Here is a 25,521-nt window from a genome sequence, read left to right as displayed (position 1 = left end):
CTGCACCTCTCAATGTTATTTTTTATTTCATACTGATTGTCGGAAAATATGAATGATCATGCACTGGCTCCAGGCCATTGCAATTTAACATGAGTATATATGATGTACTGACTAGTACGCTTGCTCTGGTACTGTAGATGTAGACTAGGAACTGCTATGGAACGATTTGCTTAAAAAAATTGGAATAGACTACATAATTTGTGAGATACAAAGCAGTTGTGCAGTCAAAAGGAATGTCACATGCGTTGTGAGGAAATTAATTACAAAAGCATGCCTAAGGTGTGTTTCGACTCTACTCTTAATCATTGTATACCTCGGTGACCTGAATACATATGGGCAGATCTGAAATTGGGACCCAGGGATAGAAAGGGCTCCAATGTCTGAGTGCCCAAGGTGTCGGACTACTGTCATGAGCGGTCCATAAAATAAGGACCGGTTTCTTAAGTTTTTACGCTTTCTCTTATTCAGAGGGCTAGAGATAGACACTGTGTTTACATTTATCTTAGATCTGACCAAGTTAAACATCTAAGCAAATTGATCTCGTTTAGAAAAGTTACTCTATAGACCTAATGAAGTGGATCAGCGCTTGGGAATCTGTATTGAACAAGTGCGTGATTAAGGAAGAGCCTTGAGTTACTCTGTGTGATGTAGAATAATGGGAGGGGATTTTTCCTGCTTGCCTTTTGTGTGGTTAATAAGAGGCAGTCGAAACAAGGGCAGTATTTCTATTCCCAGTCACATGAAGTCGAGTTAGTAGGGTGTGTAGGTAAATGTAGTGAAAGTGGCAGAGAGATCAACAAACGCCAACGCCGCCTTCAAGCATCAACTGCAACTCATCCATGATTTATAACAAGGCAGATTCTATACTGTGTAGTGCTCAGAAGACCCACAGAGTGTAGTTATGAATTGAGTTTTGCTTTAGAAAAGGCATAATGATACACTTTTCAAGAATTTTTGAGGCAACTGGCAATATTTCAATGAGCAGATAATTACCTAGAATACTAGAGTCCCTGGAGCACTTAGGAACTATGAGGTTGCATAGTCTATGTTGACTATCTGCCAGCACTGCTGCCTTAGCTAGGCATTGCTTAGGGCAGGAGTTGCTGGACAATATCTATCAAGTCCTTCATGAATGAATCAGGTAGGACAGACTTCATAAGGGAGCCATATTTCATTAATTGACCTAGATCTTTAATTGTGTCAGAGTGAATTTGAAAGGACTGGACCATTAAAGTGTCTTGTGGAGGAGTCATGAATCTGGCTTAACAGAAATCAAATCTGCTATTGGCTGAAAAGCTTGAACAGCTCATGTTGATATTTTGTGATAAAGAGTCTGCTAACGAGTCCGAAAACTCATCTGCACTGAATAGCGGACGAGCTACATTTAGAAAAGAGAAAAGGATTGATTTACATAAATTGCTTTGTTGAAATAATTGAGAAATTTCCTTTTAAGGCAGCTGCCCATGGCGATTTTTGAAGGCTTTTTTGTATTTTTTTTAATAGTTGTGTAAGGCGAAATACTACGATTGCTTCTTTTGTTTAGTATAATCCTTTGTCAAATCATATTGGACTCATTTAGCTTATCCAAACTCAGAAGAAAACCAAAGTGCTTTTGGACGAGCATGGTGATGGCATATTTGTTTAAATGGAGCGATCTGGTCTATGGTCTGGGTATGCCAGGTCTCAAGATTGTCAGTCAGTGATTGTGACTTGGCACTGTAAGACGTTGGGGTATCAAGTCTAACTCTCGGCAGTGTCTATTGAGTTAACTTGCTCCAGGCCCTCCTGGATCACTAGATCAGGCATATGAGTCCTCATAAGAGGCTTTAACTTCCTAACTAATTTAATCAAATAATGGTCTAGCCAAATGAGTGGGAGATTCTCTGATGGACTATTGATGGGTAGCGAGCAAACTTTCTATTAAAATGTGTATATCTATGACTGGCAGGTCCTTCCAGATATGAAGTCCGCTGAAAATGTGCAAATAATTTATAGAATTAGTTTTAAACGGCTGAAGCTTATAGACTTGTATGAAAAATGTTTATAAACAGGATATTCCAAGTAAAACCAGAAACTTCGTTATACCATAATACTGATTATGCTGCTTTGAACAGGAAGCCCCTTTATGCAGTTAACTGCAACATATTTAGTGAGGGTAATTTCCTGCCCTATCTGGACTTGGGTAATGACCATGTTCTTAACATTATTAGAAAACGGAAAGGATGCTTACAGTGCCAATATGGTGCAGCTTAATTCTCATGGTGATGTATTAGTTAAATGTTTTAATTAGCGGTGAAGGGGAAGTGCTTAGACCGCTGAACTTTTACAATAAGTGCTTTTACTTTTTAACTGGATGTAAACTATTAATTTAAATACAACTAGCTTACCCGTCGCGCGTTGCTGCGATCTCCGATGAAAGGAAATTCAAGGAAACTCTTTATGATAACATTCAATTTACATTGTCATTGTTATTGAAACGTATTCATTTTAATATGGAAAACATTTCAAAATGTCGTTTTAATTCTATTTATTTATTCGAGTGCTTGTGGATACACTATTTGTTGTTTTTCCGTCTGGTGCGTACATCAGTATTTGAAAGATTATGAGGGCCCTGGGGGGGGCGATATTTAAAAAAAAATGTATGCCAGAAACCTTTGCGGGAGTGTACTCAACTTCCCAAAGTTTCATGGCAATCGGATGAATGGTGTAGTAATGCATAAAGGACAGACAGACAGACATACATTTGTTCATTATATATATATATATATATATATATATATATATAGTTTGTGCCTACCATAATCTTATGTGATACAAAAGGGGATGATGGACGGAGCGTTTGAGCAAATCAAACACTCACCCCAGTCAACTGATCTGGGTTTAATCCATCACCATTCTTTAGCTCACTCCGCCACCCCAGTTCAGACATGGCCGTATGCAAATCAGTCTGACCCTGTGCCTCATGGGAGCAGTCCAGCTTGAACTGCCAAGCCATGTCTGGACCGGAAACAAGCATCCTGGGACCGGTTTCGGGTTCATAACCCTCATCAGCCAGGATATCTTGAATCCAGTGGCAAAGTGAGCAAGGGACTCACGTCTGAGCATACCCTGCCAACTTAGGGCGAACAAAGCGATACAAAAGGGGAGGATAGATGGACCAAAATCTTATGACATTATTTCTGTTGAACAAAAGTGTAAATATCTTCAGAAAAATATCCGTGATTTCTATTTGAAGCTGTTACATGCTGAATGTATTTCTGTTTTTCTTGATTGTAGCTTGTCACTCTTCAGGAAGCAAAGCTGCTGCTAAATGAGGATGACTTTCTTATAAAAGCAGTATATGACTACTGGGTGAGAAAACGTAAGAACTGTAGGGGACCTTCTCTAATTCCGTTAATCAAGCAAGAAAAGCGGGATGGCTCTACGAACAGCGACCCTTATGTTGCTTTCCGAAGGAGAACAGAGAAGATGCAGACACGAAAGGTGAGTTCTGATTACTTTGTATGAAATTGAAATATTTCTACAGAAGACCTAGCACGTGTACATTGGATTGTTTTTATAGACTGCATGTTTAATGTTTAACTGTTTGTGTTTTTTTTGTGTGGTCGTAGCCTTAGCATGTGTGGCTGTAGATATACATGCTTAGCATGTGTCTGCCATCTAGTGTTTGGTTCCTATGTTTACAGGTTTTTTCCCAAAAGTTTTTTGAGGCATGAAATGTAGTAGGATTCCTCCGCTTGACATACATTGCGCATGGGCACTGACTCAGTGTTCAGTTGGTGTTTGTTCTGCCAACAGGTTTGGATGCACACTGAATAAGCTCCTAGTTTTGCTGTAGTCCGCATGGTTTTTTTGAACCCTTTCTGCGTCCTTTCTTGATATTTTGGTTGCACTTATTTGTCTCCAGCAAAAGACATTGAAGTCTTGCTCAGCTTTTGCTCTCCAAGGACATCGAGGCCAACAAAACTTTGCCACATTGCATTCTATCCAACAGTGAGCACAGATCCTGCTCCTATACATCCCCAGTGACACGCTAAGTACCCATGGACCAATCTCCACCAACTGTGCCTTAATGCCTGTATAAATGTGTGGTATACAGGATCCCACTTATGAAGTCTTGGTAAATCATGCTTAAAAAAATCTTTTTAACAAATGTTTAGGACAGTTTCATTAATGTTCAATACTGTTGAAAATGCTTACAGACCACTGCCATCTAGTGGTGAGAATCATTCTAGCCCCCCCCCCACCCCCATGGCTTTTAGTTCTATTTAGGTTTCTCCTACAGCTCACTTGCGAAAGCAGATTTTTTTTGTCCCCCAAAAAATAAGATAAACTTAACTCTACTTATATTGGTTGGCTCCCTTGTCACTTGCAATTCTTTACATACCATTGTTCAGCACTTCCTCCTTGCCTCCGCTTCCACCTGGGGCTTCTCTGTGCCCATGCCGTGTAGCATGGACCAAATATAGATTCCTGTGGTCATTGTATTTTAACTGGCCCCAGGCTTCTACTGGTAATCTTTGTTACTTTTAGACATCCCCTCTTATTAAGTGCATGTAAAAAAACCTCTACTTCATCCCGCCTGTTTCCCCACCACCTCCAGCACTCCATTGTTTTTCACCTGCCCCCGCTTTCCGATTTGTTGCCCCACCCTGCACCCCCCACGTTTTTTTAATGTCACGCAGCAGAAATGGTTGCTGTGCAACATTGCTTAAAGGGAAATAAAAGTGTCATGATGTGGTGGTTAACGGTGGCTGCGTCATAGCACTTGTTTTGTTTTTTCACTTTCAGCTATGTTGCACAATAGCTTGTGCTGCTGTACAACATGTAAAAACATTTTCAAAGCCAATAGATTTTGCATACGCGGAACCGGTTGACTTTGCCAATGCTTGTTTTTAAAAGGGCTTTCTCCTTTATCTATACTTTTTTTTTTTTTCATGTCTGCATAAAGGGAGATCCCAACCGGCCGGTTATTAAAATTAAGGGCAGCAGCTCTATGGCATTGTCGATGCACGCTAAAGGCTCTAGAACGATGACAAAGAGCAGGGTGGACAAAAAACACCCCTGCCGAGTGCCACGCTCAATGGGAAAGGGCTCCGATGTGAACCCACCCACTCGGACTCTTGCTGAAGCATCAGTAGAAAGAACCTGAACCCAGAGGGAAAAAACAGGGGTGAATCCCAATCTATGTAAAATATGTATGATATATCTCCATTCTATAGAATCAAACGCCTTTGCAGCGTCTAAAAGAACTGCTGCCACTGCCAAGTCTGGAATAAGCACATGGAACATAGCAAATATAGTGCGCAAATTGTGGGAAGTGGAACGTTCTGGGATAAACCTGGATTGATCCGGGAGCACTAGTAGTGGCATAAGGGGCTGCAATTTAGTGGCTAGTATCTTTGCTAAAAATATTGCAAAGTTTATTAATGATAATGGACAATAGGAGTCGCACTGTGCAGGAGGCTTGTCTTTCTTCAAGAGCGTAATAATGAAGGCCTGACGTAAAGAAGGAGGAAGAGCCCCAGAGTCATGCGCCTCTGCATACATCCCCAGCAGATGCGGTATAAGTAAATCTGCATAAGCCTTATAAACTCTGCCGTGAGGCCATCTGGGCCAGGAGCCTTGTTAGGCAAAGACAGGATAGCTTCCCTAATATCAGCGTCATTAATGGACAGACTTAGATATTGTCTGTGCACATCTGAGAGCCATGCATAGGCCGTATCCTCTAGGTAGTTACCTATAGCCCACTCATCCACCCCACCCCGTGTGGTATATATATCTGCATAACAACGCTGGAACTGTTCGGTTATGGCGTGTGGGGTGTAGTGCGCCGTCCCTTCTGCATCTATGATGTGATCAATTGGGGGGCTACCGATCCTGTCGTGCAGGTAAGTTTTTGCCTGGCCTCCCACCCTCGCCGTAGGCTCTGGGCATGTGACGCTTAGATAAATATTTTACTTCTGTATCTGCTAGTGTCTTATATTCATCTATTCGCTCCTGTATCTGGGCTAGTATGTCCATGGACGGTGTGTTCTGGTATTGATTCTCGAGTGCCTCCAGAGCTTTCGCAAGTTTAAGCAACTGACCTCTGATATCTTTAAGGATCCCCACACTTGTACTAATACACACTCCCCTAACCGTCACCTTAAAGACTTCCCATAAGTTCGCCTGCCTTTCCACTGACCCGACGTTAAATTCAAAATATTGTACGATAGCAGTCCTGATGGTCTCAATATAAATCGGATCTAACAAGGCATCTGCCCTAAACCTCCACGTGAATGGCCGGTGTCTGTTAACTGGGATGACTACATCTAGAACGACAGGGTTATGGTCCGATAGAGTCCTTGGCAGTGTATGAACTCCCTCCACCCACCCATTAGCCTCATCATTTAGCAACCAGTAGTCCAGCCTAGACCAGCTGTTGAACGCTGGAGTAATATGCGTGCCCTCCAGTACTCCCTCATTTCTCACGCGCCAGACGTCATACAAGCCCATCTCTAGCACGGCGTCTCGTATATACTGAGCCACTTAAAGCGTGCGAGCTCCTGCTGAGTTGATTTGTCTACCTGGGGGTTGAGATGAGTGCTGAGGTCGCCCCCCCCACAAAACTGCAGCCTCCGGCCAAGTACGCAATACATTAAACATCTGTAGAAAAGGTGTTGCGTAGTCCATTACTGGGCCGTACATGTTTACCACTGTCACCAGTGCTCTCCCCAATCTACCCTGCTCAATATTCCACCGACCCTCAGTATCTATGCAGGTTTGTAAAGCCGTGAATGTCACTCCTAGCCGGTAAGCCGCCCATCTGTTTGCCACCTTACCCTCCGTGTGTTCACTTAGGTGAGTCTCCTGCATCAAAGTGATCTTCACAGCATGTCTATCTAGCTGCGCTAGCACTTGTCTGGTCTTCCTAGGTGTATTCAAACCCCGAACATTCCAAGTTATACATTTATACCGTTCTCCCCCTCATCGATAGTGGAAGTCAAAGCCGTATATACAACTTAGAAATCCGTTCCACATAAACAGATAGTGACACAGATCATAGATGTCATAGGAGTCCCAATCACAGTACCTTCAACGTAACACCCTAACCCAACCCCTCCCACTTCATCATCCACAATTTGCCAAAGATCAGACCCTCTTATAACTCCCATCGCAGTATGCAAAACAGAACACAACAGAACAGGTAGGGATTACCCATCAGGGTCGCAGCGGCTCAGTCCTCTCCCAGATCTAGAAGGGAGGGGGCCGCCGACAGCGTCTTACCCACTGTCATATCCCAACTTCTAGTAGTATAGTAGAAGGCATCATATGAAACATCAAACACAACACCCCTGTCATTGACAGAAGTGCGAAAGAGACATATCGCAATAGAATAATAGCCTGATTCTCCCGGTCCCCAACGTTCCTGCAGCCAACTGTGGCATGCACACAGGCCTATCTATTTTAAGCACATAATTAACATTCAGTGCAGTTTGCGACATATTCTACGTGCAGATCTCTAATTCCAAAGCCATAGCATGACAGTCCTATAGAGCAACAATAAACTGTGGTGCAGGACATTGAAGCAGAAAACATGGAAATGCACTTCGACAGAGTCCGGAACTCCCTACTGCTCAGTCATCAATGTCCGAGGTGTGGGCAGGAGGACTACGCTGCCGCCGCAAAGTTCAAGCGTGTTCCATCACCTGTTTAGAGTTCGTAAAGATCTTGCCACGATCCGCTTCTCCAATACGCAGCCTTGCCAGGTAAAGCATAGCATACGTGATTTGTACTTTCATCAGTACCTTCTTCACAGCGTGGAACTCCTTCCAAGCTGCCTGCACCGACGCCGTAAAGTCTGGGTAGAACAATAGAACATTGCCCTGTTAGTTTATGGTGCCCTCTTGTCGTGTGACCCGCAACACAGTGTCTCGGTCCCTGAAATTAAACAATCTGGCGATTATAGGTCTCGGGGAGGCGCCAGGCGGTGGGCACGCCGCCAAGGACCTTTGAACCTGCTCCACAGCAAATAGAGTAGATAGGTTGTCTGTACCACAGATATCCCACAGCAACGTCTCCATGTAATCCTCCAGGCGCCCCACATTGGTGGATTCTGGAAGGCCCAAAACGCGTATATTGTTGCGCCTGGACCGCGCTTCAATGTCCTCGTTTTTCGCTTGGATGACAGCAAGTAGTTTTGTGATATCGGACGTCTTTGCAGCTACTTGTTATCAGTCTTCAGCATCTGTGATACGCTGTTCCGCCTCCCCAATACGTGTAGCCTGCTTGTCCAATTTGGAAAAGAAATGATCCATCCTGCCATTGATCCATCCTGCCATTGTGCTATCTATGACCTGAAGACTAGCTTGAATCGCGGCCAGCGACTTCTTCTTTTTATTTTTTTTTTTTATTTATTTTTTTTGAAAACCTTTATTGTACAGAAAGAGCTCACAAATACGGGCCTACAACCCACCGGGCTGGCCACCACAGAGCCGAGTGTCAGGAGCAATGCACAGAGTATCACAGTATACAAAGGCAAAGAAACAGGAGAAATAACAAGCATCTCAGAGCAAGCACAGGAGATAAGAATTAGAAAGGCAGTTTTCGTATTTTTTAAAGGACGGGTTAGGGAGTACAGGAGTATGGCGGGCCGAGAGACAAACCAAAGGGGTGGGGCCGCGGCGGGCAGCAATACAATGATCGTAAAAAACACAGGAGAAACAAATACGAAATAGGCATACCAATAAGCACCGGTCAAAACAAGAGACATGAGGAAAGGCCACCGCACACATCGTCCAATGCCCGCCCACCGCAGCTACCACCTGTCCCATCGAACAGCACAGAAAAGGACCCAAATACAAGAACAATACGAAACGGCCCCCAATAAAAGAAAGGAACCCCGCATAAGGGGGGGGGGGGAAAGGAAGGGGGAAGAAGGAAAGGAAGGGACTCTTATCCAAAGACCCGCCCCCGGACGACGAAACAGGAAAACAATAACCCGGTACAAAATAGACATTAAAAATATAGAAAACACACCCAGCAAATCAGAATCATCGTGATACCGGAAAAATACCCCAGAAAGACACCAGGGGGACTGACGACGAGACAGAGCCCCGAAAGAAGGGATACACAAGGGCCATAGAACCAAAAAGGGAGAAGAAAGGAGGAAAAAGATCCCCCAAAAACAGCAACAGACCCCCCACCCACCCCACAAGCCCACCCTACACCCCTGCAGAAGGCTACGGCCAACCCCCCAGCAGCGTGCCTGTCGCCCTAAATAGAACCCGAAATATAGGAGAAAGAAACAAGGTAGAAACAAAGGCAAAAAGGAAGGGCCAGGGAAAGGAAGGAACATTACACACGGGAGAGGGCAAAAAACAGTATTATCTGCAACCATCCCACCACCTGTGCAAAGGGGAGAGAGGCATAGCCCACGGGAAGTTAAACGATATCAGGATAAGTTTCAGGAGTCCCACGAAGTTACGCAACATCACAACAGCACATGTCGGTCATAGATCAAAAAAACAAGACTACCGCATATAATAAGTCATTTCAGCCCTGTCCGCTTTTGTCCAAGGTTGTAATCATCCAAACAAACAAAGTCCAAACGACGAGGGACACAGGGTTCAGGAGTAAATCCAGCGGCAGACCTGAGGAGAAACGTGAAAGAAAGTACGGAGGATACAAAAAAGTTACGGTACAACCTTCGCACCGCAGGCACAGTTCTATGGACAAGTCCAACGAGGCAAGCCCAGCTGGGTCGGCACAGGCGCCCCGGCCGGGGAGCCGACGCGATGAGAAACAGAAAGGATCATCGAGGCCTGGACAGGATGCAAACGGACCGCAGACCAGCGGCCGAGGCAACAAAGCAGGACGACGAAGGGCGTCGGAGAGTCTCCAATCCAAGGATGCGGTCTCCGCCGGAGGCACAAAGACCAGGAGCACACCAGCCGTACCCTGCAACAAGGAAGCAAAATCCAACGATGGGGGCCCGCATAAATCGAAAAGTGGGTCCGCCTCCACAGGGGAAACAGGCGCAGCCACGGAAGTCCGCCAGGAGTATAGTGCATCCAGGACAACTTGAAGTGCAGGGAACCCTTCACTAGATCCGACATCCGGGCCGTGTGGCGGGCCCCCAGTGCTCGCCCAGGCCCGGCAAAGACTCCCAGGGTCGGCCGCCATCTTAGGAGCCCAGCAAGCCCTCGGTCGTCGGGGGCCCCGGCCGGAGCAACACCAAAGCAAAAGGAGGTCAGCCGAACTGCGGCGGGGCGCCCCAAGGCAGGAAGGAGACCCACCAGAAGAAGGATGTTCGGCGGCCCCCTCGTGCCGCCGGCCCCGTTCTCCGAGCCCGGGCGGAAAATCCAAAATGGCCGGGCCGGGGAACAAAGGGGGGACCAAGCCAGACAAAAGAGGAGGCTCTCCCGCAGGAGGTAGCGTCCGCACCCCGAGGCCCAGGTCAGTCGGGTCCGCCAACGGGCACAGCCGGCCTATTCGCACATCAGCCTCCGCAACCAGATCCACAGCGCCAGCAAGGGCCGACCAACGCGCTCCGTCACGTCCCGTCGCTGCAAGGAGGTCCAGGCCAGTCCGCCCCGAAGGCTCCGAGCGGGACCACCGCACAGGATCGACAGCACCCAGGATCACCGGAGCAACGGGTAAGTGTCCGCAAAGTGCCCGCAGTACCGAAACACCGCAAGGAGGGCTTCCCGGGGCAGGAGAAATACAGGATAATCGAAGAAAACAGGTGGTTGAACGGAGCCGAGCTAAAACGCGGCCATCTCGGTCGCGAGCTAGGCTCCTCAGATGGCCAGCGACTTCTTAAGTGCTGAAGGGGCCTGGGATGCCTAGTCCAGTTCCGAGTCAGAGGCCGCATTTTGCACTGACTTGCCACCTTTTCTCAGCTCAAACGTGAGTTTAGGTTGATTTTTCTCCAGCTTGCCAATGATGTACATCAAAGGAGGGGGTACTGTGTGGGCAGTATAGAGTCCCACCTGCTGCGGAATGACGTAATTGCCCAGAGACTGTTGTTGAATCAGCGTTTATCAATGTATTGGGATCAAGGGTTGGCAGCACAGTCTTTGAATGTCCCACTAGAACGTGGGTCGTTAGCAGCAATGCACACAATAGCTAACTTATACGTGCGTAGGACCTAACTGTTGGTACATTTCAACTTGGGGCTGTCACCCTGTGCCTTTCGCGTACAATTGCCCAGGTGCGGACAACACCGCTATAGATGTTCCCATCGGCACATCAATTCCAACTGCACTCAGTGCTAGCGCGTTGGCTCACAAAATGGCGGCGGGCCCGCAATCGGAGGGCCGCTCAATGTGGAAAGCTTTCTGTGCTAATACCGCGAAAACTCGAGTCCTGGTTCAGGCAGTGTGCATCAGCGGTCCGGCTTCACGATCCTCCCCCACCAGCCACATACATAGGAAGAAAGTCCGCAGATTCTCCAGCTGCACTCATCTAACGCAGTGCGCCTCACTGCGTTCACTTGCACACAATTGGAGATTCTTCAGTGGGGGCTCAAGTGTGAGAGGACACCCCTGGAAAAGCCTGCAACGCCATAGGTGCACTCACAAAATGGCGGGCGCTCATATGAACGGTTGCTCTCCAGTTCACTAAGCAACATGGATCATCTGAAGAGGACAGTGATGGATCATCCAGGCCTCAGGAGAGCCAGTTCCCATGAGGACACTTCTGTAGAGGGCAGGAAACACCTCAAACCCTCCCAGGAGAGCAAGAGCTCTAATACAGAGAAACATTTTAGTCTCCTCAGTGCCTACGTCATCAGTTCCCTCTACTCCTGTGAGAAAGGAAAATGAACATCATAGAGCCTCTCCCGCAGATTTTGTGAGGTACAGAGACAAGAAATCGTCGACAATGACAAGTGCCACTGTGACCTCATCTGCTCTGTTGACGGCAGGAAAGATGACGATGGTTGCCATCACCGCCCCATACCGTCCACGAGAATCTCATTGACACCATTAAAGTCGACTTCTCTCCCATTGACGTTCATTGCGAAGGCTTCATCGTTGAAGTCAGTGAAGGCACTGCTGACTATTGTACTGTCAATTACAAACTCGACGATTACACCGTCGACGGCAACACTGGCGGTGACTGCACCGCCGACGACTGACATTCCACCATCTGTGGTTAGGATACCATCGGCGCCAGGCGGCAATGGTAATCATTACTAGAGTATCAGACATTTCTGCATCCGGATGGGGTCTGCATTTACCAAGATTTCCCTGTTACCTCCTTTGCATCTGTTGGACCTGCATGAGTCTGAGGATGGAGTATATGGAGTTGCTCATAGTCCATCTGAAGTGCATGTAAATTGCCAAGAGGAAGAGAACTATGAAGCTGAGAAGCAATACTATCTGGCTCCACCGTGCCATTACCAACTTTATGGCTATCCTCCTGAGCCTCGCCCTATAGAGATGCCACATTTACTACCATCTCCGATTCAAGACCTTTAGGCTATGCTGGCTGACTATAGATGGAGGTTTCCACTCAAGATATCCAAATAGAGCCACCACCACCACCCCAGCCTCAGCCCCCAGGAACACCGGCTTTACCAGTGACACCAGCAGCGCCTTGTCTTCCAATACAGGAACCTGATCTAGACGACCCTTCCTCGGATGAGGAGAGAGAAGAGGGTGAGATCCCAGGTCCTCGTTCACCTGCAGAACCCTGTGATGATTACATCATTCCTACTCCCGGTCCTCTGTTGCATCATCCAGCGCAGTCTCCTTCAGAGGTTATCTGGTGGGGGTGGGTGGTTACACAATTTAATGGAACGGTCTTTCACCAGATTCCATCTTCCCATAGCTGTGCAACATACTGATTGTTTCCTGTATGATTTCAAGGAGATGACTAGAAAATCCATTCGGCGGACAATGCCAATAATTGATTGTTTGGCAAGAGGGTGTGAAAATTATGAAAACCCGTCCACAATATCAGTTCTTGCTCGCTTAGACAAAAAATACAGTGCCCAAGAGGATTCCTCTTCTCGCCCGACTGATCACAGAGACCTGATTCCGTCATTTCACAGGCAGCGCAAAGAAGATCAAAGAACCCGACCACCCCAATCTCAACTCCCCTTGATTTGGAGAGGCATAGGCTGGATAATATGGAGAAGCGTTTCTTCACCATGCCTGCAATTACCATCTGGGCAGCCAATGCTTTGGCTATCATCGGCTGTTATGATCGGCAGATATGGTCTGACATGGCCTTCATGCTAGACCTCATCCCTGAAGACGAGAAGCAGGAGGCTACGAAAATCCTCTTGGAGGGAGAGCGAGCAGCCTCTGAGACCATCGAATGTGCTATGGATATAGCCAACACAGGTTTTCACCAGCTTGCAAGTGCGGCAGTGTTGAGGCACCAGGGATGTTTGAAAGCCACTACCCTTCGTTCTGAAGTCCAGACAAAGATCCTGGACATGGCGTTTAACTGGGACGCTTTGTTTGGCAAACATATGGACGAGGTGCTATTATCCATAAAGACTGACATCGATGGAGCAAAGGCTTTAGGCACCCTCCAGTACAGAAAGACTGCTTTTAGAGAAGCAAAATGACGCGGTTTTACCGCATGCAGAGACCGTTATCAGAGGGCACAAGAATATCAACCCTATCAGCCGCAATACAGGCAAACCTGCCACCTACCACCATCAGTCTTCTACGGCTGGCTTCTCTTGTCATGGGGGCTGCAAAAGAATACTGGTCCAGGGCAGAGATAAAAGAAGGAAACCATGATCTAAGCAGGGTACCAGCCCCCCCCCACTCCCCCTTCCCCTTATATCCCCTCCCATGGATACGAAGACCTCCAGTTTCTTCCAGCAGTGAGAGAACATAACTGACCAATGAGTATTGGATCTGATTGCATTTGGCAATACTCTGGAGTTGGTGAAGAAACCACCAACTACTCCACCCAAGGGAGCCCCTGCCCCTCATCTTCACTGAGTGTGCAAAGAAATAAAAATCATGCTACCAAAAGAAGCGAGTGAGGAGGTTCCAACTCTGCAAAGGGTTCAGGGTTTCTGTTCCCGTTTTTTCTTAATATTGAAGACCTGAGGGGGGTGGAGACGCATACTGAATCTCAGAAAGCTAAACAAATTCCTTAGAAAGTAAAAGTCCAGGATGATAACCCTGCCTAAGATCTGCTTTGCTCAACAAAGAAGACTCCATGACCGCCCTCTGTTTGGGAGACGCATACTTTCACATTCCCATCCATCAGAAGCATCAAAACGTCCTCAGGTTTATGGTAGCTGGTACCCACTATCAATTCAACGCTCTTCCCTTCGGCCTCAATTGGGCGCCCAGAATATTTACAAAGTGCCTCACGCTGGTGGCTGCTTTCCTGCGTTCTCAAGGTCACAGAGTATTCCCTTACTTGAACTTTGGCAGCTGAAGGCCAATCAAGTGGCCAGAACCCCAAATGCTTGGCTTCTGCTATTCAACAAGCTGGGGTTGACAGTGAACCTCAAAGTCTTCATTTATTCCCAGTCCGATAACACCATTTCTGGGAGCCGGGTTGGATACAGTCTAATGCAAAGCCTATTGGAAGAGTGCCAACTCCATCTACAACAGTTTGCTTATGACTATCTCAAAAAAGTCAGTTTTAGTAAGGGGGGGGGTACAAATAGCTCCTAGGAATGTTCACATCAGCAATAGACCTAGTGCCCCTAGCCAGGCACAAGATGAGACCTCTCCACGAGAAACTTCAGAAACATTGGCTGCAAACGTTGGGATACTGCGAAGACCTCTTTCAGGTCACCCAGACCATGAAAACTGCAATGCAGTGGTGGTACCACAGACCAAACCTTTTGAAGGGACTCCCTTTCCTGCAAGGGATCCGTGACTACATCCTGACAACGGATGCCTCCATGGAAGGCTGGGGAGAACACTTGCAGGACCAACAAATTCAAGACAACTGGTCTAATTCTCAAAAACTAAAGCACATCAACTGCCTGCAGCTGAAGGCTATATTTCTCTCTTTACAAGCCTTTCTACCAAGGATTGCAGGGGCCTCTGTACTGGTCTGCACGGACAATAGGACCACTATGTTCTACATAAACAAAGAAGGGGGAACAAAATCTGTCCCACTTTCGCAGGAAACGCTGGAGCTATGGAACTGGACAACAGAGCATGGAATTTCTCCCAGGGCTGAGCACGTTCCAGGCCTGCACCACACGCTAGCGGATGCTCTCAGCAGAGCTACATACAATTGCCACGAATGGGAACTCCGCCAATACCAACTGGACGGAGTATTGGCACTTTAAGGGAAACCAGCGCTGGACCTGTTTGCTATAGACATCCATGCCAAATGCCATTCCTATGCCAGCAAGTTCCCCCCTCCCGGGGTTTCAGGGAAATGCCCTTTCGATGCGATAGTCAGATATATGCCTATGCCTTTTCCCCCATCCCATTTATCTGCAGTATTGACCAAAATGAAGCAGGAGAGTTGCTGCCTGATTATCATTGCACCCAGGTGGGCGAGGCAACAGTGGTTCCCAGAACTCCTTCATCTTTCAGTAACCAGGCACGCACGTCTTCAGCTGTCCCCCCCTCTCTACTGCCCATGGTCAGCGGAAAGTTTTGCCATCCAAATCCAGAGTCTCTACACTTGCATGCCTGCTCCTGAGTTCCTGGAATTTAGAGACATGAACACTTAACAGGAATGTGGAGGCATCCTCGCGAAAGCTAGAGCAGAAAGTACCAACAAAGTGTACAGGCTGAAATGGAAAAGATTCTGTGTTTTTCAAGCATCCCTGCAACAGATTTTGCCATAGCTCTTCTCCTTTGCAAAATCTGGTTTAGCTTTCGTCTCAGTCAAGGTGCATCTAGCCTCCATCTCTCGTTATAGAAAAGCTTCCAACGCCCCCTTTCTTTGTGCCTCAAGCTTGGTAAAGCAGTTTATGAAAGGACTTTTCCACACTTTTTCTCCGGTGCGAGCACCTTCCATGGAATGTAATCTCCATGTGGTCCTGGCACAACTAATGGAAGAACATTCAAACCAATTTATAAAGCTGAGTTTAAATACCTAAAACGGGATGTTGCTCTGCTGCTGGCCATCTCGTCAGCCGGAAGGGTGAGTGAAATTCAAGATTTCACCATCAAGAAGCCTTTTCTACTGTTCAAGGAAGATGCTGTGATTCTAAGGACTAATCCTATATTTATTCCTGAAGTAGTGTCTTAATTCCACCTTAATGAGCCAGTCATACTCCTTTCCTGCAGCCATCACCACCTGCAGAGCAAGCATTACATACGCTTGATGTTTGCATTGCCTTAAATTCTACCTTCAGAGAACGAAAGACATTTGGAAAACTGATCAATTACTAGTGGTCTACGGTCAAGGGAGAGAAGGGGCTTCAATAACGAAATCCACTATCGCAGGAGGGATATCTGCAGCGATACAGTTCTGTCACATCAAGGCTAACAAGCCTTTGGAAAGAAGAATGAAAGCCCACTCCACCAGAACAGGAGCCACGTCAGGTGCCCTCTTGCTGGAGTGACTGGAAAAGATTTGTCGAGCTGCAACCTGGAGGATCACTCATACCTTCACCCAGCACTACTACCTCTAATCCGCACAAGATGCAAACTCAGCTGTGGGCCAGAAGGTGCTTGTCACGTCTTCCATTAAGAGGAGCCCCTTTCTAACTCTTGGAGCCTTTTGTTCTCATGGTGATTACATATGCTTACAAGTTCATGATTGTGTAAAGTATAACTGAATAGTTTGAATTGTTACGCTGTTTACGTAACTACTCTGTATATGAAAATACAAGTATATGAGAAATAAGTTAACTTTTTTCTTACAAATATGTTTTGTTGTTTTGTCCTTTTATGCAATAGTAATTTTAAAGGAAAAAGGAGACATAGACATCTTTAAATGTATCTATTGTATTACTGCAAATTTTTGGAGTCCGTATACTTTAGAGGTCTCCCACCATCCACAACAGACAATATAATATTGGACGTTTCTGCTTGCTATTCTGATTCTAGCATGTGAATCTATGAAAGATACCCCAATACTAGATAACCAAATAAGTTGCTTACTATGGTTATCCAGGATTGGTCTCTCTCATAGATTCGCATGCACCCACCCTCCTCCCTGTAGAGGCTTTTTCTATACCGTTTGAGATACTCACTTCTTACCTGTGCTCGGAAAATATGACAGAAGCTACCGGTGCTAGCAGCTGATTGGCTGCATTCAACATTTGTTCCTTTTTTTAAAAGGACATGGGCTATTTAAAACATGGCTCAGGGCCAATATAGCCTATGGCATTATTTAAATACTGCTTGATTATGTTACTGTGGTACTCCCATCTCGGCGACGGGGAATGATTTAAGCATGTGAATCTATGTAAACTACAAATACTGGGTAAGCATAGTTAAAGGTAAGTAACTTTTTTTCTTATTCAAAATGTTTTATTTTTCGATCTTCCAGACTAGATACTTTTTTCTTCGGCTGGAGAGTTACCATATTATAAATTTGTGTAGAGCTCTGAAGAGTTTTTACCATTTAGATTTGTCATATAGTATTTTATGATTGTCAACAGCGCTGCTAAATCCACCATTGCCCATAAGATAGTCTTTTCATTTCACAGTCCCACTATATTAAACTCATTGGAAACCTCTTCATTACAACAGAGCAAAGAAAGTATTGGTGACCTTACAGAGAAAAGTGCCTATTGCAAAAATGTATAGGGCAGCAACCTAGGCTTCTCTGCATGTTTTCGCAAAAATTACTCGGTGGATGAATCTTCAAGGAAAGATGAAGCTTTTGTCCTGAAAGTGTTGCATCTTTGTTGCCTGTAGGCTGGCTGTGAATATGCTGTTATCCATCTCCACCTTTCATACCCTCTTTGACATGATAGCAGTGTTTTGTTTCAATAGGAACACCATAAAGTGTATTCTTTTATTTTGTCGTAATATTTATAATTTTTGTTTTGTTTTGCAGAATCGAAAGAATGATGAGGCCTCCTACGAGAAGATGTTAAAGTTACGACGGGAGTTCAGTCGAGCCATAACCATTTTAGAAATGATAAAGAGGCGAGAAAAGACCAAGCGGGAATTGCTGCATTTAACATTAGAAGTCGTTGAAAAAAGGTAAAACCATGACTTACAGAATCCATCTAACCTGTTTTGTGATACAATTGCACTTCTTGTGCTCTTTGGGTTTTGTTTCAGTATACATAATTAGTAAAACAGTATGTTCGAGGCATATGAGCTGTAGTTCATATGCGTTGGCATAGATCGCCATCTGGTGTTGGGCCTGGGTGCTTGCACTTTGTTTTTCTTTGAATAAGTCTTTGTAGTCACGAGGTAGATGACTCCTCCTTTTGGTGATAGTGCACATGGGCATCGACTCCATCCTTAGATTGTTTTTTCTGCCATCGGGTTCAGATGTGTATAGCTGCGCTCCGGTGTCGTTTTTTAACCCCTTCGACGCGCAATCCTCTACCCTCGACGGTATTGTCTTTGTACCGTGGTTTCCCACTCAACGCGCATATTAGAATTTGTACAACCTTTCGATCGGGAACTTCGAGGCCGGCCGTCTGGCCTACCCGTGTCGATCACGCCTGCAGTTGATAAAACGGACTCCATTTAAACTATGTCCCGGGTGTTGTGCTAAGTTCCCACGCACTGACCGGCACCAGTTCTGCAACCTGTGCTTATCCCCAGAACACGACGAAAAGAACTGCGTACCGTGTCGATTGTTCTGATTGAAAAAGACTCTTTGTGACGGTGTGGCTCAACGCCACGAAATGCCGGACATCTTTGGAGAAGATTCAGTGGTTCCCCGTACAGACGTACAAATCCACATGTGACCACACAACCCAAAAAAACTAAGGCTCCGGCATCATCCCTGCTCTCGAGGACACCAACAACGTTTCTAATGCCCTGCGGCCCGGTTACGAAACAGAAGGACAAGCAGGGGCGTAACACAGGCCCCTGCAGCCCCCGCGGTGCGGGGGGCCCTCACCCTCCAGGGTGCCCGTCAGCACCACACTTCTGCTGGAGAGCTCTAGATTGAGTCCGGAGGGGGCCCCTTCACGTACTCTGCAGGGGGCCCCCTCAAGGTTTGTTACGCCACTGAGGACAAGCCTTCTGACTAGAGCTCGAGCCAGCCCCATTCCAGTACTGAAGCACCACCTTCAGCATCGAAGCATAGGCTGCCTCATGTGCCACTCCCTACATCGCAGGCACAGAAGACACCTTCGGCAACGAAGGCCTCGGAGACGAAAAAAGTTTCAGAGCCAAAATAGTCTGCTCCGAAATCCTCTGCACCTAAAAGCTCGGAGCAGTCAACCTCCGCACGAAACACTTGCAGCCGAAACATCCTGCTTCGAAAGATTCAGGTTCTAAACACACAAAAAGTAATCATTCGGACTTGGAAACTTCGGCGCACAAAGACCCTCATAAATGTTCCACGCCGAAACCCATTCCTAAGGAGAAAGACACTCCTTCCAAGAAACTTCTATCCATAGATACAGTTTTGGACCCAAAACAGAAAAGACTAATTATCGATCCCAAAACTGGACACCTTACAGCCACTCTTCCAAAAAAACGGAAGCTAAATCTCTGAGGACTGTCCTATCCCTCTGAAAAAGGACATGGATACTAACCCTTCTCCCTCTTACATACCTCCTTCTCCTAACCCCCATCTACTAATCACACCATCGAATTCACCACCACCCCTATTTTCACCTGAACCCACAGGATGATGATGGGGACGAGGATAAGGACATACCACAGGACATTCCACATGACACTAAACCATGGGACGATTATAATAAAGACCCGGATCACAATAATGACCCTGACCTGTATCCCGCCAGACCCTCCCCACCTGATGATAATATAGGCTTTGTTCAGCTTATAAACAGGGCTGCTCAATACCACGGGGTGGAGCTACACTCAGACCCTCTAGAGGAGGATTTTCTTTTTGAGACATTCACGCAATCACAGAAATCCACTAATACTTTGCCCCATACTCAAGGGCATGATAAAACACATAGACGAGGTTTTTAAGGACACAGAGCCAGAATACTGACCCCTAGGGTGGATAAAAACTACAGGCCTGCTCCTACAGACCCTGTACATATTAGGGGACAGTTGCCCTTAGACTCTCTTGTCGTATCTAACGCCTGCAAAATAGCTAATTCCCAAACTACAGGCGACGCCCCATCTCCTGATAAGTCTAAATTAATAGATGCGTCAGGCAACTGAGTGGCCTCACAGGCTGCTAACCATTAGCGAATCACCAATGCTCAGGTCCTGTTAACACATTATGATATAGCTCACTATGATGAGTTAGAAAAACACATCCAACACTTTCCTGATGAATAAAAGACAACGGTTAACAACCTCATTCAAGAAGGGAAGCTTATCACCAATACTTCCATCAAAGGCGCACTAGATGCAGCAGACACAGCATCTCGGCCATCAACACAGCATACTACTACGCAGGCACGCTTGGCTTCGAAGCTCTGGATTCAAGCAGGAGTTCCAATCCTCCATACTCAATCAGCCCTTTGATAAAGAGCATCTTTTTGGATCAACAGTCGACACTTCACATGAAAAGATGAAAAAGGACACAAACTGCTAAGTCAATTACCTTCTATCAGGGGTTCCTTTCGCCGATCCTTTTATAGAGGTGGCTCAAAAACAGTGGCGTCAGAGATTCCCTCCTCCTTATAAAAACAACCAATCCACTTCCTCCATCTGTTATTTTTAATGTGGTGACAGGGGAAATAATAACAAAGGACGAGGCAGAGGTAATTCGACCCGCATTTCCCCTGCCAACAAACAATGACTTCCCTCCACTACCCCCCAATTATTTAACACCTGATGGGGGACGACTATCACAGTTCCTTCCAGTCTGGAATTCAATCACCACAGACAAGAGGGTATTACAAATTATCCAGTATGGTTATTGCCTTGAACTTAAATGTTCCCCCCTCCTCCCCCCACACTCTCCTTCAAAAGAGCATGCAATGTCACCAGAACACCTCACACTCTTACAACAAGAAGTTCACTCCCTGTTACAAAAACATGCAATGGAACCAGCCCCATTACACCATCAAGGAACGGGGGTATACTCCCTATACTTTTTAATTCCAAAAAAAGGCAGCTCTCTCCGGCCTATATTAGACCTGAGACCGCTAAACCTCTATATTCAGTCAGATCATTTCCACATGATCACACTGCAACAGGTGCTCCCACTGCTTGTGCAAGGCGACTTCCTTTCCACTCTAGATTTTAAGGACACCTACTTTCATATTCCCATTTACCCAGCTCACATGAACTAGCTCTGTATCTACGGATGGAAGTGGTGGACGGACAACATTACCAATTCAAAGTTCTCCCGTTTGACGTAACTACTGCACCCAGTGTTCACCAAGTGTTTGGCAGTAATAGCAGCACGCTTGAGAAGACAGCACATTCACGTCTTCCATTCGATGACTGGCTAATAAAAGCCAACTCACAACACAGCTGCATACAACACACTCACAAAACAGTTCTGCTGCTTCACAACTTGGGATTCACTGTAAACCTCACCAAGTCTCATCTCCAACTCTCCAACAGCAAGCATACCTGGGAGCCACAATAGACACTTCCAAGGCTCTAGCATATCCCAACCCTGTCAGAATACGCAACATACAAACGCTAATATCACAATTTCAGCCCCAACACTCAATACCAGCTCGAGTGTTCATAAAATTCATCTGAATGATGGCATCTTGCACTCTAATCATTCCTTACGCAAGACTCCAAATGCGTCCCCTACAGGAATGCTTAGCACGTCAGTGGAACCAGGTTCAAGGTCAGTTAACCAATCTGGTGTTGGTAGGCGGCCGCACTCATCGCACTCTGCAGTGGTGGAATACACAAAACCTTTCCAAAGGGCGGCCATTCATCGACCCGGTTCCACAGATAGTGTTCACAGCAGACTCATCCCTCACCGCTTGGGGAGCTCATCTTCAAAAACATACCAGTCAGGGCATGTGGACTCTGCAACAAAAACAACTCCACATAAAACATCTGGAACTGTTTGCCTTTTTTCTAGCACTGAAAACGTTTCAGATACATCTTTTAGGCAAAGCTTTCCTAGTTTGTACAAACACCTTGACAGAAATGTACTACATACAAAAACAGGGAGGGACACACACTCTACAGCTCACACCTAGCTCAAATCATATGGAGATGGGACATACCTCAAAAAATATATCTCCTTGCAGAACATCTCCCAGAAGTAAATCAAATTGCAGATCTGCTCAGTCGTCAAAGACAACAGATCCATGAATGGGAACTATATCCTCATTACCTTCTCCCATTTTTTCAAATGTGGGGCTACCCAGACATTGATCTGTTTGCCACACACCTTAACACAAAATGCCCAAACTTCGCGTCCGTCCAGGTATCCACACCCATTGTCCAAAGGCAATGCTCTATGGCTCAATTGGTCAGGGATATTTGCTTACTTACGCTTTTCCACCTCTCCCTGTAATTCCATTACTGGTTCTGAAGCTCAAACAACATTCCCTCACAATGATCCTAGTTGCTTCCACATGGGCTCGGCAACCATTGTTCTCAACACTGTTGGAACTGTCAGTAGTTCCTCATCAAAAACTACGCCTCTCCCCCAAGCTTCTCACTCAGAACCATGGAGAGATAAAGTATCCAAATCCCAGTCAACTCAACCTTGCGATCTGGCACCTGAAATCATAGTTTTGTTACCTTAATCTCCCGCAAGACTGCATGAACGTCATTAAAGAGGCTAGACGCCCTACCACAAGAGCATTCTATGCAGCAAAATGGAAACCATTTGTAATTGTAATAAAAACCAAATCAATAAACCTGATGCTTCAATTCAAAACATCTGTTACACCTACAACGGGCTAACTTGGCATATACATCAATAAGACTGCATCTGCTACAATAGCAGCTTACCTAGAAAAAATACAACACTTGTCCTTGTTTTGTGTACTCGCTAACAAAGCCTTTATTGAAGGACTCAAAAGAATCATTCCTCCTAGACTTCCACCTTCTCCTGTGTGAAATCTTAATATAGTCCTTACAAGACTCATGGGCCCACCAGTTGAGCCTTTGCACAAATGTGAACTACAGTTTCTTACTTGAAAGATCGCCTTCATTATAGCCATCACATCTCTAAGAAGAATTGGTGAGCTCCAGGCACTAACCATACAAGAGCCATTTTTACAAATTCACCACAATAAAGTGGTTCTTAGGGCTAACCCAAAATTTCTACCCAAAGTCATTTCTGCTTTTCATCTCAACCAGTCTGAGTTACCTGTGTTTTTTCCTCAACCAGACTCTGTAGCAGAGCATGCTCTTCACACATTAGATGTGAAAAGAGCGCTGTTTTATTACATTGAAAGAACCAAATCTCTTAGGGAAACTAAACAACTCTTTGTTGCTTTTTCCCCACCACATAAAGGCAATCCATTTCAAAAGCAGGTATTGCACGGTGGATAATTAAGTACATCCAAATATGCTACCTTAAAGCTTAACGCACATTAACAGTTCCCCTAGAGCACACTCTACATGCAAACTAGGGGCTTCTATGGCATTCTTAGGGAACATACCCTTAGATGACATCTGCAAGGCTGCAACATGATCTACACCACACACATTCACAAAGCACTATTTTGTAGATGTGTTTGCAAAACAAAAAGCTAGTGTGGCCCAGGCAGTTTTCAGAACACTATTTCAAACCACTCAACAGATGCAGGTTAGCCACCGCTGAGAAGATAACTTCTGTATAGTCTATGCTAACACATATGATCTACAGCTCATATGCCTCAACGAAAAATGCATCAATTCTTGGCATAGCTGTAGATTCATATGCACCCATCCGCCTCCCTGGGTACCTCCATCTGTTGCAGTAATATCTTAATAATATTTTATATGGACATCTCTTTACTACTCCAGTTCAAGTTCAGTTAGTCTTTAGTCAATATATTTCAATCATAAAAGACACAACAAGTGTCACTAAAACAATAAAAAACATCATAAGAGTTCACCTACTCGCAAAGGTTAATATCAACATTATCGAATGTTTCTAACAATTAAAAATAGAAAGAGTATTATTATAAAATGGATAGTTAAAAAAAAAACAATTAGCAAAACAATAAAATGTTCATCACAGAAGCCTGCATATCAAGGGGGTGAAAAATACTTCAATTAAGCTTCAGGTTTTTCCATCTCAAGTCTCAGAACCAGCTTAAAAATTTCGCCATAGCAATAACTATGTCTGGGCGAGTGTTTGAGACCAATATTCGAGAAGCTGTCATGCTTGATCTAGTGCTGAAATTAGAGCACAAAGGCCTTAGCCACCTACGGCGAGGACCCTTGTATGCAGGACAGATCAAGAGTACATGAGAGATAGACTCCTCCTTTAAATTACACGAAGGACAAACAGTTTCTGAGAGATTTTTCAATTTTGCAGTAAAAGATATTTTATCGGGAGAGTACCAACTCTAAATTGGTGATATAGTTTCCTATCACCTGGAACAGTAATCAAATTCCAGTAATCCTCCCATTCCGTCATAAGCTTGTGTTCCATAAACAAGCCCGTGAGCGAAGTACTATCTACTAACGACAGGGTCTTCCTAGTAATCATAGCCTCTTTACTACTCTTCCTAACGCCGTCCTCACCCGTTATGGCAAAAAAGGATGGAGTCGATGCCCATGCGCACTGTCACCAAAAGGAGGAGTCACCGACCTCATGACTACAAATACTTCTTCAAAGAAAAACAAAGTGCAAACATCCGGGTACAACACCAGATGGTGATCTATGCTAACGCATATGAATCTGCAGCTTTATATGCCAAGAACAGATGCATACTGGGTAAGTAGCGTTTTCCTTCTTGTGCTCTAAATGTCTAATTTCTGTATCTAAAATCGTGCCTAACAGGTATCATATGGGTGACTTTGGAGGTGAAATCCTTAATGAAGTGAAGGTGACCAGACCTGAAAAAGATGTACACTCTACTCCAGCATCTCTTCATAATGGAAACCACCACAAAGCCCCAGAATGTAAAGTCAAGGTATGTTCTCGTATTTTGATTGCTCATTGATATTGGCTTAAGATATATTTACTTGTATAGATAGAAAAAATCTTCAATCAAACATTTTATACACATAGTTTATAACTTGGAATTCTCTGAATATTCAGTACCTAAATAATAAGGCGGTCTTCAGCAAGATTGAGAGACCTTTTTGGAAGGTATTGTTGGGCTTGGAGATAACCACCATTCATACTCTGGCAAGCCTGCCCCCTGATTCAGGGTTGAATTTGTTGGACTGATGATTACTTTGCTAATTTCTGGATATGGTTTGAGTAAAGTAATTTGAGGTTGTACCATTCTCAGTGCTGACCATAATATGTGCTGTCCATTAATCTGCTTAAGTAGACCCTCCATTACTGTACACCATATTGATTTTTGGAGCAGTAATACTATTACTTGCTTCCTCCTCCTATTGATACGTTTAATTATTTTGC

At 45.3% G+C, this 25,521-nt stretch overlaps 1 protein-coding gene across 1 annotated transcript in view; it reads left to right on the top strand.

The window, feature by feature from the left end:
• The window catches only part of EPC2 (enhancer of polycomb 2), a 273,887-nt gene that overhangs the window by 186,296 nt on the left and 62,070 nt on the right, over window positions 1-25,521 (top strand). Inside the window, exons 4-6 of the mRNA XM_078681762.1 lie at window positions 3,277-3,483; window positions 17,950-18,098; window positions 24,934-25,066. Coding sequence (XP_078537888.1) covers window positions 3,277-3,483; window positions 17,950-18,098; window positions 24,934-25,066 — 489 coding nt within the window. The remainder of the gene's footprint in view (window positions 1-3,276; window positions 3,484-17,949; window positions 18,099-24,933; window positions 25,067-25,521) is intronic.

This window comes from Lissotriton helveticus, chromosome 3_1, assembly GCF_964261635.1.
Source record: "Lissotriton helveticus chromosome 3_1, aLisHel1.1, whole genome shotgun sequence".
Classification (NCBI taxonomy): domain Eukaryota; kingdom Metazoa; phylum Chordata; class Amphibia; order Caudata; family Salamandridae; genus Lissotriton; species Lissotriton helveticus.
This window is presented reverse-complemented; position numbering and strand designations above follow the sequence as displayed.